The 17,063-nt window shown below is 38.5% G+C and overlaps 1 protein-coding gene across 9 annotated transcripts in view; it reads right to left on the reverse strand.

The window, feature by feature from the left end:
• The window catches only part of USP48 (ubiquitin specific peptidase 48), a 72,192-nt gene that overhangs the window by 7,279 nt on the left and 47,850 nt on the right, over positions 1–17,063 (reverse strand). For 8 of the 9 annotated variants that reach the window (XM_036845901.1, XM_036845918.1, XM_036845908.1 and 5 more), the window contains 9 exons: positions 16,791–16,862; positions 10,268–10,392; positions 9,982–10,104; positions 9,628–9,689; positions 9,252–9,362; positions 8,549–8,679; positions 8,087–8,193; positions 5,796–5,900; positions 2,005–2,160 (listed from right to left, as the gene is read on the reverse strand). In XM_036845901.1, the coding sequence (XP_036701796.1) occupies positions 2,005–2,160; positions 5,796–5,900; positions 8,087–8,193; positions 8,549–8,679; positions 9,252–9,362; positions 9,628–9,689; positions 9,982–10,104; positions 10,268–10,392; positions 16,791–16,862 (992 nt within the window). Of the gene's footprint in view, positions 1–2,004; positions 2,161–5,795; positions 5,901–8,086; positions 8,194–8,548; positions 8,680–9,251; positions 9,363–9,627; positions 9,690–9,981; positions 10,105–10,267; positions 10,393–16,790; positions 16,863–17,063 lie in introns of those variants that run through there. The other variant, XR_005019210.1, reaches the window with a different exon arrangement.

Below are 17,063 nucleotides of genomic sequence, written 5' to 3' on the forward strand. Positions count from 1 at the left end.
AGCATTGTTGATCTGTGGGGCATAAAAGGAACAATGAAAACTCCGTTCCTACAAGGTGAGCGGCTCCATGCTGCTTGCCATGGGGGTGTGAGTGTGTGGCTGAAATAAGGAAATGCAATCAGGAAATAAGGAAAATGAAACAAGGAAAATTTCCTCCTTTCTAAAGCAAGCAATACTACCCACTCAAAACCTCTCTTTGGGAAAATGGAATAAGACAATTAAACACCAAGCATATCCTCAGAAAGGAGATGGATAAATTGTACTTTATGGCCTCATAGGTGGATGAATTAAGCAACTATAAATGGGTGTAGTTGCCATCCTATTAACTTGGAAATGTAGTATACCCTAGAGGACAGGCTCCATGAAACATAAAAAAAATGCACTACACGCTTAAAAAGTCACCCACCACCACTGGCTGAGGATCACATGCCTGCCCACCACAACTCTAACAGTTCTCAGGTTGCTGGGCAAAAAGGTCCTGTCTAGTGGGAGCTTTCAAAGCTACCACCACGGATCAGTGAAGGGAAATTACACTTCACTGCCCTTTCTTTTGACTGTTTAGATCACAGTGGTCCTCGAAGCAAGGATGGGAGATGAGAGGAGGGACACGGCAAAGGAGCCATCCAAGGAGAGCACATTTGGGGGGTTTCCTGTGAATAGCTGCCGCCTTCTAGCAACTCATTTGTGCAGGTAACATGCACATAGATAGAGGTTATTTCTGCTGACTTTTGATTTATTCTTTAAAAAGGGTAGTCCACAATAAAAAGCAGCACAGGCTTTGAAAATGTCTTTATCCACAGGGGCTCTTTTTGTAATTTAAAGGTTTTGAATGTTCGAGGTTTACCACTGACAGGCAGAAAGCCGGTGATAGAAACAAGCTTTCTCAGATGTAAAAGCTACAATAACAGAGTAAAGATATTATGCCAACACATTTATTTTCAGAGCCATGGGTTCAACCAAGGGAAATACTGTTCCCGGGACAATCTGGAACACATAACACCCTCAAAGGAAGCCTATACTTTTTCCTCAATTACAATGATAAATATTAGCAACAAGGAAAAATGCATAACCAGTAAACCATGCCACATGAAAGTAGCAAAGAGGGAAATTTGGTCCACTTTTGGGATCTGTATCAGTGACTAAAATAGATAAGGGGCCAGATTTTTTTTCATGTACATCTTGAATTTATCAGCCTCTTTTTCCTGGGTTTTGAGATGTACCATTGGCATGCTCATTTATAGTACTTTAGTATTGCTACCAAGAAACAACAATATCATGAGGCATTTTCATAATGCATCCACTGCATTGATGTGCAAAAGCAATGGAGGGGGCGGGTGGGATAGAGTGGGAACGATCTAAAATGAACCTTCAAAAAGAACAACCTCGGGCTTCCCTGGTGGCGCAGTGGTTGAGAATCTGCCTGCTAATGCAGGGGACACGGGTTCGAGCCCTGGTCTGGGAAGATCCCACATGCCGCGGAGCAACTGGGCCCGTGAGCCACAACTACTGAGCCTGCGCGTCTGGAGCCTGTGCCCCGCAACGGGAGGGGCCGCGATAGTGAAAGGCCCGCGCACCGCGATGAAGAGCGGCCCCCGCTTGCCGCAACTAGAGAAAGCCCTCGCACGAAACGAAGACCCAACACAGCCAAAAATAAATAAATAAATAAAGTAGCTATTTAAAAAAAAAAAAAAGAACAACCTCAACACGTAACAAATTAAATGGCTCTCAACATTTCTCATTATTATTGGAAAGCTACTCAGAACCTGCTCAAGTTTTCAGAATCCCCAAAATACTTTTCATCTTCACAGAAAGATTCTTGGCTAATCTTGAAAATTTTGAAACTCTTTCTAAAGAAAGAGTTATTTTAATTTGGTGACCCTGCAAGCATTATTCTAAACTCAAAAAAGCCCTCTCTCAATGGCCTAATACTTAGGTGCAAAGCAGAAACTCGTGAAGGTCCTCCAAGTTCAGAGCATAATTAAACAAATGCTATATTTCCCTCACCTGAATTTTCAATTCTTTTAATGTTTGATTAGCAGAAACAAGAAGAGCTTTTTCACCACGAACTTTTCTATGTCGCATACTCCGCCGAATAACTTGCTTTTGGTAGGCTATATAATTTTGATGGGATATCTTTTGCCGCTTTGTTCCTCCGTTGCTCTATAATAAAGATCCGAAAAAAAAAGAAAGCACTGAAATTACCCACACTGTGACCCGTGCTCATAAAGTTCATCAGGCAAGCAAAAGCTATTTATTTATCAGACTGTTAACCATTTGAAATTCAATATCAACAGTGAATAGGAACTCGCTGGAGGTTCTTAGTAGGCTCAGACAAAATTGAAAAAATTAAACGATAAGTAAAATACACTTCTAACTGCATATAAGCTCCAGGATTTTAAAATGTATGTATTATAAAAAGGAAATTTAAAAGCAAAATAAGTTTGACCTTAGAAAGACACAATTATGATAAACTGAAAAAATTTTAAGATTATTAAATTTAATCCAGTCAGTGTCAAAAAGGAAAGAAAGGGGTGCAGAGGCAGGATAACTGTTCTGGGTAACAATCTAAACTGATACAAAACAATGCATATCTTAATTGTATGCTGGTTTGAGGAGGGAAAATTGCTTCAGACACATTTGAGATAGGTGAAGAAATCTGAGGTTGGGTAAACAGGACACTGTCTTTACAGATAAGCTGGTTTAAGAACTTGGAGGTGGAATGCCATGATGTGCACAATTTACCTAAAGATGGTTCAGCAAAAAGTACAGGCATACATATGGGTATATAATATATACTGTACTAGTCTTAAGAAAAAAATAGACAAGAACCAAGTATCTTTCTACAATACTCCAATAAATGCCTCATCAAGAGGTTAACAGTCAAGATTCTTCTGCTAACCAGGACAGGGAATGAATGAAACAAGATTTTTACAATAATATTTTCCCCTGGTTTAATTAAATCTGGATGAGGTAACCCCCAGGCTCTGGCTCTGGTTTCCATAGTTGTCACTGAGTGTCAGGTGTGCATAATCAGAGCGGTTTAGGGGTCATTATGGACACAGATGCCACATATGCATCATCAATGGAGCTCCAGAGATCTACAAAGCAGAGAGGATCAGGGGGTAAACAGAAGAGCATTTGTTCAGGGTGATAGGCCACTGGCTAGGTGCTGCACAACGCTAGGTTCAGCTCTAGCTGTGCGTCTCAAGAGGCACACAGGTGATTCTAACATAAGAAACAACGTGGGAGTTAAAAAAAAAAAATTCATGACACATTTTTCTCAATCTCAACTATTAAAGAAAAGGTGAAATTGGACCTAAATTTCACAATTAGGAATATAAGGGAAAATATCTACAACAACCTAAAATTTTACTTTAAAATATAAAACAAACCAAATAACAAAGCCCTGAGCATTAAGCAAGATATATTTTTTCATGGGTCTAAAAGCCTTTCCCAGAATTTTTTTTTTTTAAATCCATAGAATTTAAATCCAACTTATCTGACAAAAAGCAATCCACTGGTTTTAGAAGGCTTTCAATTACCTAAGTAGTATCCAATACTGGGTACATTATTAACCTAAATTGTAGATAAGGTCAAAGTCAAAGGAAGTGGGTTGATCTAGCTTAGAGAAAAGAGGAAAGGGGATTTGTTCATTTCCATTAAGGACAAATAGAAATGCATCATTTTATATTACAGGGATTTAAAACAACAACTACAGGTAAGCTTTGTATTGAGATAGTGCAACGTATTACAAAGAAAAGATTTGAGGAGGCCGACATTCTGAAAACTCTTGACATTCTTCTGGGACCAACTACTCTTTTCAAAAAGGAAGGTTACACCTTTTTTGCAAGACAAAAATGTTTAAAACATTCTAGAGTATACAACAATGAGAAGGAAGACAAAAGAAAATTCAAAGTACAAAAAATAATTATGTCATAAAAAACAATGTTCCCCAACAAATATTCTCTATCGTATTTATAAAAGTGAAATCTGTTGTCATCTGCAGCTGAGGAACAGAATGGCGATTTAAAAATTGCTGGGGGTATGACAACAATAGGTAAAACTAGACATTAAAAAAGTTAAAGTTTCCCAAAAATCTAAATCACTTGAAAACGTTTTAAAAAGTTTTCTAAATAACTCTTAGGCTGAAAAGTAAAGTTTGAAATGACAGAAATAAGGACAGTAAGAACACAGATATATATCTAGCTTTACAAACTTATTTACAAAGTTTACCAGAAGAATAGCGATTCCCAACTGATTATTAAACCATACTCCCACTAATAAATAAACTACCAATAAACTAACATGGTACTGCCGGCCGAGCAAATGAAAGAGAATGGAGTCCTAAATCAAGATGGACACAAACACTTCTATTTTAAATATATCAACTGAAAAAGCAAATACACTAGCTTGTAGATCTGACTTGAAAAATGGACTGTAGAGGAGATGGGAACATAAAACAAGTCGACAACAAACAAGGTTTGTTATGTTTGCAAACTCCTATTCAAGAGACATATTACTTAACTCAATAATCTCAAAAACCATCCCAAGGAACAGAAGGCATACATGTACATATATTTTAATGAGGGCATTATTTATTATAGGAAAATATCCCCACAAAACTGAAAACCTACATCCCTATAAACTGTATGGATTTGGTTAGCACTGGGACAAGGGGGCCCTCCAATGCTGAGGGATTGAAACACAAATTTGGTAGGAGTGGCTGCGCGAAAGTGCCTGACTTTGTTCTTCCACAGGTGTTTTAAAGTCAACAAATGCTGACATATCTCTTTATGCCAGTTGGGAAACTACAAGTAACATTTACTTCAGGGAGACCAAGATTCAAGTCAAGAGTGCTTTTCAGACTTTCTTAATCACAGTTGAAAATGAAATAACTGTATCAGTATATATACACAGAGAGGCCAAGAAACCCAGATAATCTCTGCTCTGTAACAGATACAACAGATGGTCATTTTATCACTTTTATTCCTTCAGGGAGGGTGCTAACCGTAATCCGACTACACTATTTTTTAGCAGAAAAGAAAGAACACAAATATCTCTAATTAGTTAATTAAAGCTAAACTCTAATTAGAGTAGAAATTCCATGAATTTAAGGTAAATCTAGAATATCCTGGTGTATAATGGTCTGACTTTTTGAGAAGCTAAACTTATCTACATCATGTATCAACCAAACATATTCCCACATTATTTCCTGTTCTTGACATTTTTCTCCAATATCACTGTGAACATGCAGAATATAATCAAGCAACCAAATAAGAGGGGGTAGAAATACCATAACAAAATACACAGAAAATAGGTAATTTTAATAGAAGAAAAATGAAAGACTAATGCTGATTCTAGTCATTTGCCTAACACGTTAGAGACCCGAAAGTCTTTTCTATAAACTCCAATATTATAAAGGCTACTGTGTGTTTTCCCTGTAGTCAGGGAATCTGAGTTTAATAATTTGTTCATACATAAAGATTCCATGATTAAGCAACAAACCAAGATATGGGTTAGTTTAAGTTTTCTTTCCAGGTAAAAAACTGAATCATTTCAGTGTATTTTAGCCTTTCTTGCTTAATAGCACATATTAATTCTGGAGTAATGTAGTCCATGGCTTTTCATGAGAAATCAGGACAGCTACAGCATGCTACCCAATGCAGGAAAGTGGGAAAAAAGGGGTCCTGAGAACCAACATCCTACATAGGCTACGCAGAGATGTCCAAGAGCTTAGAGTGACTGCTCTCAGAACAGCAAAAGGTGTAACAATGAAGAGCAGCTTCAACACATACTTGATTAAAATCTGGATCTTTTTCTCCATCCGGTTTAGCTTCTTCCTTATCCTCCTCTGTTTCAGAACTACTCACATTTAGCTCTGGAGCTGAATCCTTCATCACCTGAATGTGCCAGGAAAAGAGAGAAAAGTAGGTCAGACCCTAGGAAGGCGAGCTATGGAGGCTGTGGGGCTTTTTAAATTTTTTTTTTTTAATACATTTATTTATCTATCTTTGGCTGTGTTGGGTCTTCGTTGCTGCACGCGGGCTTTCTCTAGTTGTGGCGAACGGGGGCTACGCTTTGTTGCAGTGCGTGGGCTTCTCATTGTGGTGGCTTCTCTTTGTTGTGGAGAACAGGCTCTAGGCGCGTGGGCTTCAGTAGTTGTGGCACGTGGGCTCAGGAGTTGTGGCACACGGGCTTAGCTGCTCTGCAGCATGTGGGATCTTCCCAGACCAGGGCTCAAACCCGTGTCCCCTGCATTGGCAGGCAGATTCTTAACCGGCTGTGGGGCTTTGACTGGCCACCTTTATCAAGAGGAGGCACACCTTTTTCAATGGTGGGGTAAGAGACCAGATAGAGGATCAAGACTCAAGGGCTCTCTCTCTTTTCTGTGCTCTTTTAACATGTTAGTTCTTATCCTGTGATTTATTCTTGTATTTAATGTGTTCGCCATAAATGTAAGCGGTCTCTGCAGAACAGGTATCAGATTTTACAATGATGTTATTTTGTAGAAGTTCAAAATTGCTCTACATTTTCCCTAGTACACTGATCGTCAAGCCTTTTCAAGTTCAGACAGGAGTCCCAATGCTCCTTGAGACTGAGAAAATGAAGGATGGATGAAATACTGCTATCAAACTAAAAAATAATAATAATAAAACTTTACCTAAATTGGATACTATTTTGTACTAGATACCAATATATACATGCACTAATAGGTACAAAAGATATAAGAAAATTCTAGGGGAAAAACTGAGACATTTTTACTCAACTTCATTTTCTCAGCAAACTAGGAAATGAGGCCTTAATTCAACTTGTGAAGCAAAACCCTAGACCATTAGAGCATAATTTGTAAGTTACTCTTCTAAAATAATGTGTTTGGTAACTATCATCAAATAAAACACATTCTATTTTGTCTTTAATTCCCAAAACCCTGGAAACAAATTAATGAGATGTCCAGAGATGTGGGTCAGGATCTACCTAAGAGCCATTCCTAATATAGTGAAAATGCTCCAAAAACAATCCACAGCAACACCCCTGCTCCCAAATTATACCAAAATCTGTCTACTTCACCTACCCTTTAGATAAAAAAATGCAAGAGGCTCTAGACTGGCCGTCCTTCTTTCCGTTATGCCCTTATCAACTCCAAACACAATGGCCAGGGTGACTTTTTGAAAGCGTAAATGAGATCACACCATGACCTCCCTTGAAACTCCAGTGGCTTACATCTACGCTTAGAATAAGATCCCAGATCCTTGGTATGATGTATAAAGGCCGATAAAATTTGATCCCTCATCACCTGTCACTTTCCCTCCTTGGAAGAAACTTCTCTCTAGACCAGTGCTGTCCACTATGGTAGCCAGAGGTGACAGATGGCTATTTGAATTAAAATGAATTAAAAACTCAGTTCCTCAAGTCACCCTAGCCACATTTCAAATGCTCCACAGTCAAATGCGGCTAATGGCTACGGTGTAGATACAGAACATCTCCATCACTGCAGAAAGTTCCATTGGGCAGTGCTGCTCTAGATACAACTTACTCTGTTGCTTGAGCACATTAGGCTTATGGTTTTGCCTGGACTACACGTCACAGGCTGACTCTCTGACAGTTAATGCTCAGGTAAAACAACTCCTCCTCTGACGCACCTTTCCTACCCACGCCCTATCTAACAATGCACCTCCGCCTCTATCCGTCTCTCGCTTTACTCTGCTAGATTTCCTTCAAAATACTTGTTCTTGTCTGAAATTATCTTATGAATTTATGGGCTTATTCTTGATCTACCTCACTAGGTACAAATATTCTTGACAGTAGGTAACTTCTCTGTCTTCTGCACCACCTGTATCCCCAGCACCAAGACCATTCCTAGCACACAGCTGACAATCAATATTTGTGTTTTGATTAATAACTGACTAGATCCACATAAATCACATAACTATTCCTTTTCAATTCTAGTCCAATGGCTCCGCCTGCACCATCCCCTCCCACCAAAAAAAAAATAAGGCAACCCTAGGCCATCCTCAGTGAAAATCCAACAGCAAGTCAAAAGGCAAGCTTGATCATTACGAGGCACGGCCACAAGAGGGACTGGTACCTTCTTATTATCCACGACTTTATGGACGTAGATGGTGGCTTGAGTGTATTCACGCAGGTCCCTCTGCTGTTGACACAATAACCCTTCTCTACATTCAGGACAGAGTTCTTTTTTTAAAAAAAAAAAAAAGAGGGTACAATAGCAGTGGTTGAGGAATTACTGTCAAAGAATGAAAGGTCTAAAAGAACATATCAAAGTTACCAGAGTGTATTCATCAAAATATTACTCATTTTTTCTGTTAACCGTTGTATTCTATTGTATGCAAATAAGGAAATCCATTTACTGTCGACAAACATACAAATAATGAGGTAATTATATGATAATTCCCATCTGCGGAATATAGTTTGGACCACCACATGATCTTTAACTTTAAGTAGAAAATACAATATTGACATACTCTTTCCTTCCCCCTTAAAATGCCAACTTTTAACTACATAAAGCAAGAGCAATATGAAAACTTACTAGGCTCAGAAATATACTGTGTTTCTGAAGGGTTTGCATCTCCTCCTTCAGTTCTCATGATTTTAATCACATGATCCACGACAAAGAGCTTTTGTATCATTTGCCACTCACTGGGCCATATGAGAGCTATACTGTGCAAAAAAACACAACATGCTTTAAGACACAAGGACATAGTCCATCTCTAAACCAAAATTATCAAAACCAATATTTACTACAAATAAATTAAGAAGGAAAAGATACATCAACAAGGAATAGTAGTTTTTTCATACAAAAAAATGTTACAACAGCAGTAAAACAAAATGGACTGAAGTTATCAATACATGGATCAACATGGCTAAACCTCAAAAACCGAAGCTGAGTAAAGAAGTTAGTTACAGAGGGATAAATACTATACGATGTAACCTAGAGACACTGTCCTGGGTACCAGCAGCTTGGAAGGAGAAAGCAGGGCTCCAGGAAGGAGAAGGGAGAAACAAGAGCAAGGGAGCCTCAGGCAGCCTCTTGATTTTTATGGAGAAGCAGTCTTTTTTTTTTTTTTAAAAAAAAGGCAAGTGCTCCACCTAGCAGAGAATACCAGAGGAAATAACCCCACAATTCAACAGATTCTTAAAACAGACTCTTTATGTCAGACGAGAAATTTCCTAAACACGTTCTATTAATCACCAGAAGAAAAAAAAAAATCACATGAAGAGAAGAAACTCACAGTTTAGAATCTTCTTTGGTCATGGAAGCAAATGTAAACATGAGTCCCCCGTGAGGACACAGAAGAGCACTGTTTCCAACCGATGACACAGGACTACACCTTGTAGGTTTCCTACTCAAACGAAACAAGGAGGATCAATATACTTCACTACTGCATGACTAAACAGAAGATTTTTTTAAGATGATTATTTTAAAATTAGAGATATATTTTAATGATAGTAATTAATGTGTTCCTCAGGATTATTCATTTAAATTATTAGAAAATAAAACTTTCAGTATATGCTAGTAAAAGTAAGGTACTACGATCAGGATCCATGAATTCTTAAAAATACTAAAATCAACAATAAAAAAGGAAATAGAAAATTTTTGGTATATACCTAACAAATTTTCGCCATTCTTCTACAAAGAACTGTGACACAATGTAGAGGACATCCGTGTCCTAGAATAGAAAAAATGAAAGTATCCATTAATTCATTGCATTCTTAACCTAAATCCTATAGGGAAAATGTCTCCATATACTGTGGTTTTCCTCTTTCAAGCTTCATAAATAAAATGGAAATACAGCCCTCTACCAAGCAACCAGAAGTAAGAGTAAAATCCCCCGGATAAGAAAACTATACAAATGAGAATTAGAGAAGCTCTCAGTTGTTCTGAAACCACTGTTCATCAGGAATTTGGCAAGGGTCTTACAAAGGTGAGATGAATTCTATCCTTTGTGGGAATCATTATACCTCTGGCCAGTTACTGAGACACGGTCTGTTTTTGTCCTGGAACAAATTTGGAAGAGAAGTCTTTTGCTCATTTGCAATCATCTTATGCAAGGCTTCATTTTCTTCTCCTTCTCTTTCTAAAATCTGAAAGAGAATGAAGCAGGAAGCAATCAACCATCTCCTGCTGACAGCACAGGACCTGCCTCCTCCCTAACCCCTACCAAGAGAGCAATGTCAATTCTCCTGGGAAGTCAATCCAGGGAGGTGGCACTATAATTTCCACAGATGTCAGGAGAGCGTGCAGCACCTTGCACTGTGAACAGCATTCTTTGTAACTTGGAAACTCGGGAGCCTTTGGGAAGTACTGCTGCAGTTTGCTCCAAGCCTCTTTAGAAACAAGCCTTCTTTCATTTTCAGATATGCATAACTCCCCTAAGTCAAAAAGGGGGGGGGGACCGGAGTAGAGAGAAAAGGTTAAAAAAAAAAAATCAATATATACCTTCCAAAAATCTATTTTATATTTCTTAAACTTAAGACAAATTTGTAGGGCCTCTTTTCCTCCTGTTCTAAAGTACTGTAGTTCTCTCTCTCTTTCCTTAGTTTCAAAGTCTCTAAATTTTTAATTTCATCTAATTCTAAAGAAGCCAGTCATTCCTTTGTCCTTAATCTAGGTCCTTCTTCCTACCAGTGAAGGAAGCACTAAAAGGGCTTCCAGGGATCCTGGTGTCCCTGTGCCACCCCAGGGGTTGTTTAACAGTATTTGGTCTGTATTTCATCTCCGCCCACATTCAAATGCCACAGTTTCCTGCAGAACGTATTTTCTCCGTTTTACCTTATTACTTTACTAAATTCATCCCGAATTGAAATGCTGTTTTCAAAGTTGTGTGAGACTCACGCTTAAATAGTAAAGCAATCTACTGTTCAATCGTAAAACCATCTCCAGTCAATACCCAGTTAGTTTGCTATTACTACTGCAAACACCCTGAACCCCGTGGATCTTTAAAAATCCAAAAGAGAAGAAGCAGAGTGCTAGTCACCACCACCCTTCATTTCCTCCGAAGATCACAGAACGCCCAGATGGCAGTGACCCTCAATCTCAGCAGCCCCTCCTCGGTTGACTGATACTTCTAGCATTTCAGGGCCTTTCTCCCCACTCAACCCCTCATTGTGTTTGTGGTTCCAGTTTCTATTGCTTCAGCTGTTCCCAATAGATAATTAGTGAACTGCATATACGTACCTATATGGTTCTTTACCCAGAAAACCATCTTTTAGTTTCCAAAGGAAAATGTGTTTCTACCCCCATTGGCAAGATACTTACATGTTTATATGAGTAAAAAAGCCAGGGACTTTCTAAATGCAGTATCATGATTCTTTGCTTTATGTGTTTTATAACAATAAATAAACCAAGAATCAGAGAAATTAATACACCCAGGGTCACCACAATTGGTGGATAATGGAGCTAGGATATGAAACCAGATATCTCTCATCTAAACCCCATAATTTCTAATGCCTCAAAATGCATCTTCTTAACTTCCATCCGTCACCTCTTACTGAGCTTTGACTAATCCTAAGAAATGATTACTTTGCTTTAATATACTTATTACCAGAGAAAATAGATCACAATGTAAAAATTAACTTTATTTCTGAGTAGGCTGTTAACCTCCTCTGAGGTTATGAAAACTTACTTTAAAATGCTATCATGGGGCTTCCCTGGAGGCACAGTGGTTAAGAATCTGCCTGCCAATGCATGGGACACGGGTTCGAGCCCTGTTCCAGGAAGTTCCCACATGCCACGGAGCAACTAAGCCCGTGTGCCACAACTACTGAGCCTGCGCTCTAGAGCCCGCATGCCAAAACTACTGAAGCCTGAGTGCCTAGGGCCCGTGCTCCGCAACAAGAGAAGCCACCGCAATGAGAAGCCCACGCACCGCCGCAAAGAGTAGCCCCACTCGCTGCAACTAGAGAAAACCTACACACAGCAACGAAGATCCAATGCAGCCAAAAATAAATAAACAAATAATTTTTTTTAAAATGCTTTAAAAAATAAAATGCTATCCTTGACACCATTAGGGAACTTATTGTTTTTTTTAAAGGTTAACTGGATTATCAGGCTCCAATCTAGTACACCTTTATCGTGAAATATAATGCAGCCATAAAAAAGACTACGGTAGACTTCTATAACTGGTTTAGAAAGAACTCCAAGGGACTTCCCTGGTGGCGCAGTGGTTAAGAATCCGCCTGCCAAGGCAGGGGACACGGGTTCGAGCCCCGGTCCGGGAAGATCCCACATGCCGTGGAGCAACTAACCCCGTGCGCCACAACTACTGAGCCTGCGCTCTAGAGCCCGCATGCCACGAGCCCTTGCTCCGCAACAAGAGAAGCCACCACAGTGAGAAGCCTGTGCACCCCATCGAAGAGTAGCTCCCACTCGCCGCAACTAGAGAAAGCCCGCGTGCAGCAACGAAGACCCAACACAGCCAAAAACAAATAAATTTTAAAAAAAGAAAGAAAGAAAGAACTCCAGGGCAATTATACTTTTTAAGTGGTTTCCCTTTTTTTTTTTTTTTTAAAGGGACCGTTCCTCTGTATACATATGTTATAACCCAATCTGGTTCAGAAAGTGAGAGAGAATGTAGGAAACAATAATGCAAATACACAAACACATATTTTAAACAGGATTCCATAGACTCTCTGGATACACTGCCTCTTGTTTTCATGTAAGGGTGCTTTTACTTTATGACTGGCTGTATTGTAGGATGTGCATTGCTCAGGTAATTAGAAAAGAATGCAAGTTTATTTCTAAAATCAGCAATGTATTTTAATAAGTCACTTCACTGCAGTCAGAAATTAAATACTGCGGTCAGTATTAAATACTGCAGGTCAGTATTAAATAGAAAGTCCTCTACTCTACCCCTAGTCATGTTTCTAAATTTAGTTTCACATCATTTAATAACTACCACGATTTAATGTATATGAATAGTTCGACCTCACAACAATGAACTTTTACTTGTGACATATGAATTTTTAGAAATTAGACTTGTATCCTGCAATATATAACATTGCTTCTCAAATCTTAAGAGAAAGCCAATAAACTAAATTCATTTTGTAAGCAACATCTCCCAATACAAGATCAAACTAGTCATGGGAGATTGAATTCACCAAACATAATTCGATAACCTAATCCCCAAAGATTCTTCTGGTAAAAATAGAAATCTAGTTAACAATGAGTTTAGATTCTGGATAAATCCCCTCCCCGACAAAATCTAGTTCAATCTCTAATACTTTGGGGGCACAGAATATCCAAAGAACTTGTAAAAAAAATAAATTAAAAAACTGCTCAGCTGCTTAGTAAACAGGTATAATAAACAAGGTAAGTTAAGGAAGATTAACCATTAAATAAATATAAAATGAAATGGATAAGAAAGCCTGATGGATAAGGAATATCTGCAGTAAATGCTAAACTCTATGATAGTAGCAAATCATATAATGGAATATATAATCCATTATTAATTCACACAAAATCCGTGATAAATATACACAGGCTTTAGAATAGAAAAATGCAAACACGGACTTCCAGATAAAAATGATGTTTTAAAACTGCATTTACTTCCAGTTCCTCCTGAAACACCATTAAACCACAGTAAGGGGACCTTTTTTAAAGATACAAAATCATGATGGATAAAAGAAAACAGATGGGACAACAGAAACAAATATTTTAGAAGCTTAAAGGTGGATGGATAAGACAAGAAAAATGAATTCTAAACTGACAAAAGAAGTAACCCGATTTACTACACTACAGAACTGGCCCCACAAATTCAGGAATTAGGGGTACCCAGAAGAGAACAGACTAAAAGACTATCTAAGAGGCAGTTAAAATTCTGAGTTGCCCTTCTATACACCCTACAGATACCTGCCCCCGCTATCCACAAAAGGCAACACAAGCTTCTCTGATGATATAAAACCTAAGGCCTCCGCACTGGGGGACACAAAGCTGAGATAAGAGGTAGTGCGCTGAGATGCGGATAAGTGAATGTTTCCATACAGAATGCAGAGACTCCCAAGCCCTCCTCTCTACAGCCCTGGAAGTGACAGCCAGCTCTGCATTTTCCAGGCAGGAAAATGAAAGATCCTTATGGAGAAATCTGAGCAGTCCAAGAAGGGATAATCAAAGTGAGAATTCTCCAGTGAAACGGCCCAGCCAGGACACCCAAACAGGGAAGCTGGCGGTCCCCTGTCCTCACACATGTGCATGGCTTCCACAGAACCCTCCAAGCAATAAATGAATTAGGACCTGCACAGGGTAAGGTGTCACGACGCTGTGGACAGAGATCTTAACAAGCTACCAAAAGTGGAAGGGACAAAAACTGCCTAAGAAGGGCTCTGGACTAATGGTACATTGAAAGATACAGTAAGTCCTTCAAATTTTCAAAGAAAAAGAATTTCAGACAATTGTATAACTAGGGGAAACCTATGCATTAAGTGTGGTACCCTTTAACAAACGACTCTAACCTCTCTGTACCTCAGTTTACTTACTCATCAGTACAATCGGTACAATAGTAATACTGACCTTTCAGGGTTGTTGTATAGATTAAATGAGTTAATATCTATACACTCAGAAAACTACTAGGCACGAGGTAAACATTTGATAAATGTCTATCATCTGTTTGCTATGACAACCATCACGACATCTCAGGAACAAGTTTTAATATAAACCTAAAGAGTGGGGTAGGTTTTAAGTGAAGTCCTGTATCCTGCACCTGTGGACATGGTACACTGACAGGTGACGTCCGCAAAAGCAAGAGTTGAGAACTATGCTTTTTAAATGCAAGATAACAAGATACAGCAACAAAATGCCACTGAGCTGCAGATCAAGCTAGAAGATCTAAAAAAATAGCTCATATACAATTTCTGACAAGCTGAGGGGAGCAGCATTAAGTCCTGAAATCACTTTCAGCTCTGCCATGCTTTCTAGTCAAAACTGTAAAACTAAAATGACAAGATGAGAGAGGTGGGCTGAGAGCAAATGTCAGTGAGCGAAGGAGGAAGACAATCTGAGTTCTGGCACTGTTTCACTCTGCTAAGCAGCACCAAGCATGAAAACTTAGTATTTTACTACAGATTCCTCAACTCTCAAAATGGAGGCACTTATGCTATGTGCACATCTATGCTACAAATGTTTAAAAAAAAAAAAAAAATCCACATCCCAGGATGACCCTTCACCCCCACTTCCTAGTTGTGTAGCCAGTAAATGAGAATGCCACTCAGCTAGTAAACAGCAGTGAGATTGTGGCCAGAAAGATAGGCATACAAATACAACTCAAGTGACAACTACTATCACTAGCATCACCAAGGACTCTTCTTCATAAAAAACCACTGGTGTGGGGACTTCCTTGGCGGTCCAGTGGTTAAGAGTCTGTGCTTCCACTGCAAGGGGCGGTGATCAGGTTTGATCCCTGGTCGAGGAACTAACATCCCGCGTGCCGCACCGCACTGGTGTGAATGAGGGAAATGGTGAGGCATCATGTATGGGTTCATAACGAGGCAATGAAGAACTAAAATAAGGAATTTATTGGGACCAACAAGAAGTCTGAGTATTAGGCTCAGCCATACAAAAGAATGAAATAATGCCATCTGCAGCAACATGAATAGACCTAGAGATTATCATATGAAGTGAAGTCAGACAGACAAATATCATGATATCACTCATATATGGAATCTAAAAAGAAATTATACAAATGAACTTATTTACAAAACAGAAATAGACTCACAGACAGAAAACAAACTTATGGTTACCAAAGGGGATGGTGGAGGGGGAATAAATTAGGAGTTTGGGATTAGCAGATATACACTACTATATATAAAATAGACAAACAACAAGGACCTACTGTATAGCACAGGGAACTACACTCAGTATCTTATAATAACCTATAATGGAAAAGAATCTGAAAAAGAATACATATACGTATAACTGAATCAATTTGCTGTACACATGAAACTACTACAACATAGTAATTAACTATACTTCAATTAAAAAAAAAAGAATGCTGAGTATCAGCAGTACATTAGCACACAACAAGAAATGCAAACGTGTCAACAGATTCATCACTGACATCCCAGCTTCTCTGGGTCCAATTTTTCTCAGGGTGGAGTTAGAAAAAAAAAAGAGTGATTGGGGAACTTATACAGTAGAAGACTTTGAGAAGTAGACACCTTTTTGGCTTTCAGAGGGCTGACAGAATGGCAAACCATGTGTCATATATAAGGAGTCCCTCTCAAAAAAAAAGTTATTTCAAATGAGCACTCACTAAAACCAAATAAATACATAAACAAATATTCAGGATTAATAAGGATTTAGAAATTATTATTAAGAATATATAGTATACAGTAGCTAAGAAACTAAACCAGAAATAACCCTAAGAAGAAGAATATACAAATGCTGTTTTCAAAGTGTTCAAATTTGGGCAAAGACACAGACACATAAATGGGAAATAACTGAAATTCTTCTCCTTCAAGCTCAGAAAACCCTTCAATGTGACAAGTGACAATAAGTTTCTTCGCTAAAATATGGGGAAATTCTATTATTTTAAACTTTTTTGCGAGGAGAGAGGGAAAAGTGTGAGAGGCATTGGCTTGAAAGTAGGCAGTAGAAGCTAACAGTTGAAAAGGGCAAGAGAATAGAAACATTAGGATCATGAACAGTTTAGAAAACCAGTTGCTCTACCATGGCTGCCATATTAGGGCCTGAGCTCTTGAGTGTAAAATATTTAACAAAATATATATGATATGCTAAAGTAAGGCTAACAACAGAAGTTTTACATTATCTAGCTTACCATGTGGGCACAGAATGTCTTCATTAAAATTTAATTCTTCCTCCTCCTCTTTTCTTTCTTCCTTTGATTCATCTAATCAAAAGAAATACAGATAATAACTCTTCTACTGTTGTATTTAAATTTCAAAGTAGCAAAGATACTACTCTACACAATTTCAAACACAGAAAACTTTAAAACATTTTAAAAATTAGACCCAAGTGATTTGACACAGTCCTGCTAAGAAGTGTTTCATTTCTTTCCCTTAAAGGAAAGAAAAATTTCTGAATGACAGTT

The sequence above is a fragment of the Balaenoptera musculus genome, chromosome 1, assembly GCF_009873245.2.
Source record: "Balaenoptera musculus isolate JJ_BM4_2016_0621 chromosome 1, mBalMus1.pri.v3, whole genome shotgun sequence".
NCBI classification, from domain to species: domain Eukaryota; kingdom Metazoa; phylum Chordata; class Mammalia; order Artiodactyla; family Balaenopteridae; genus Balaenoptera; species Balaenoptera musculus.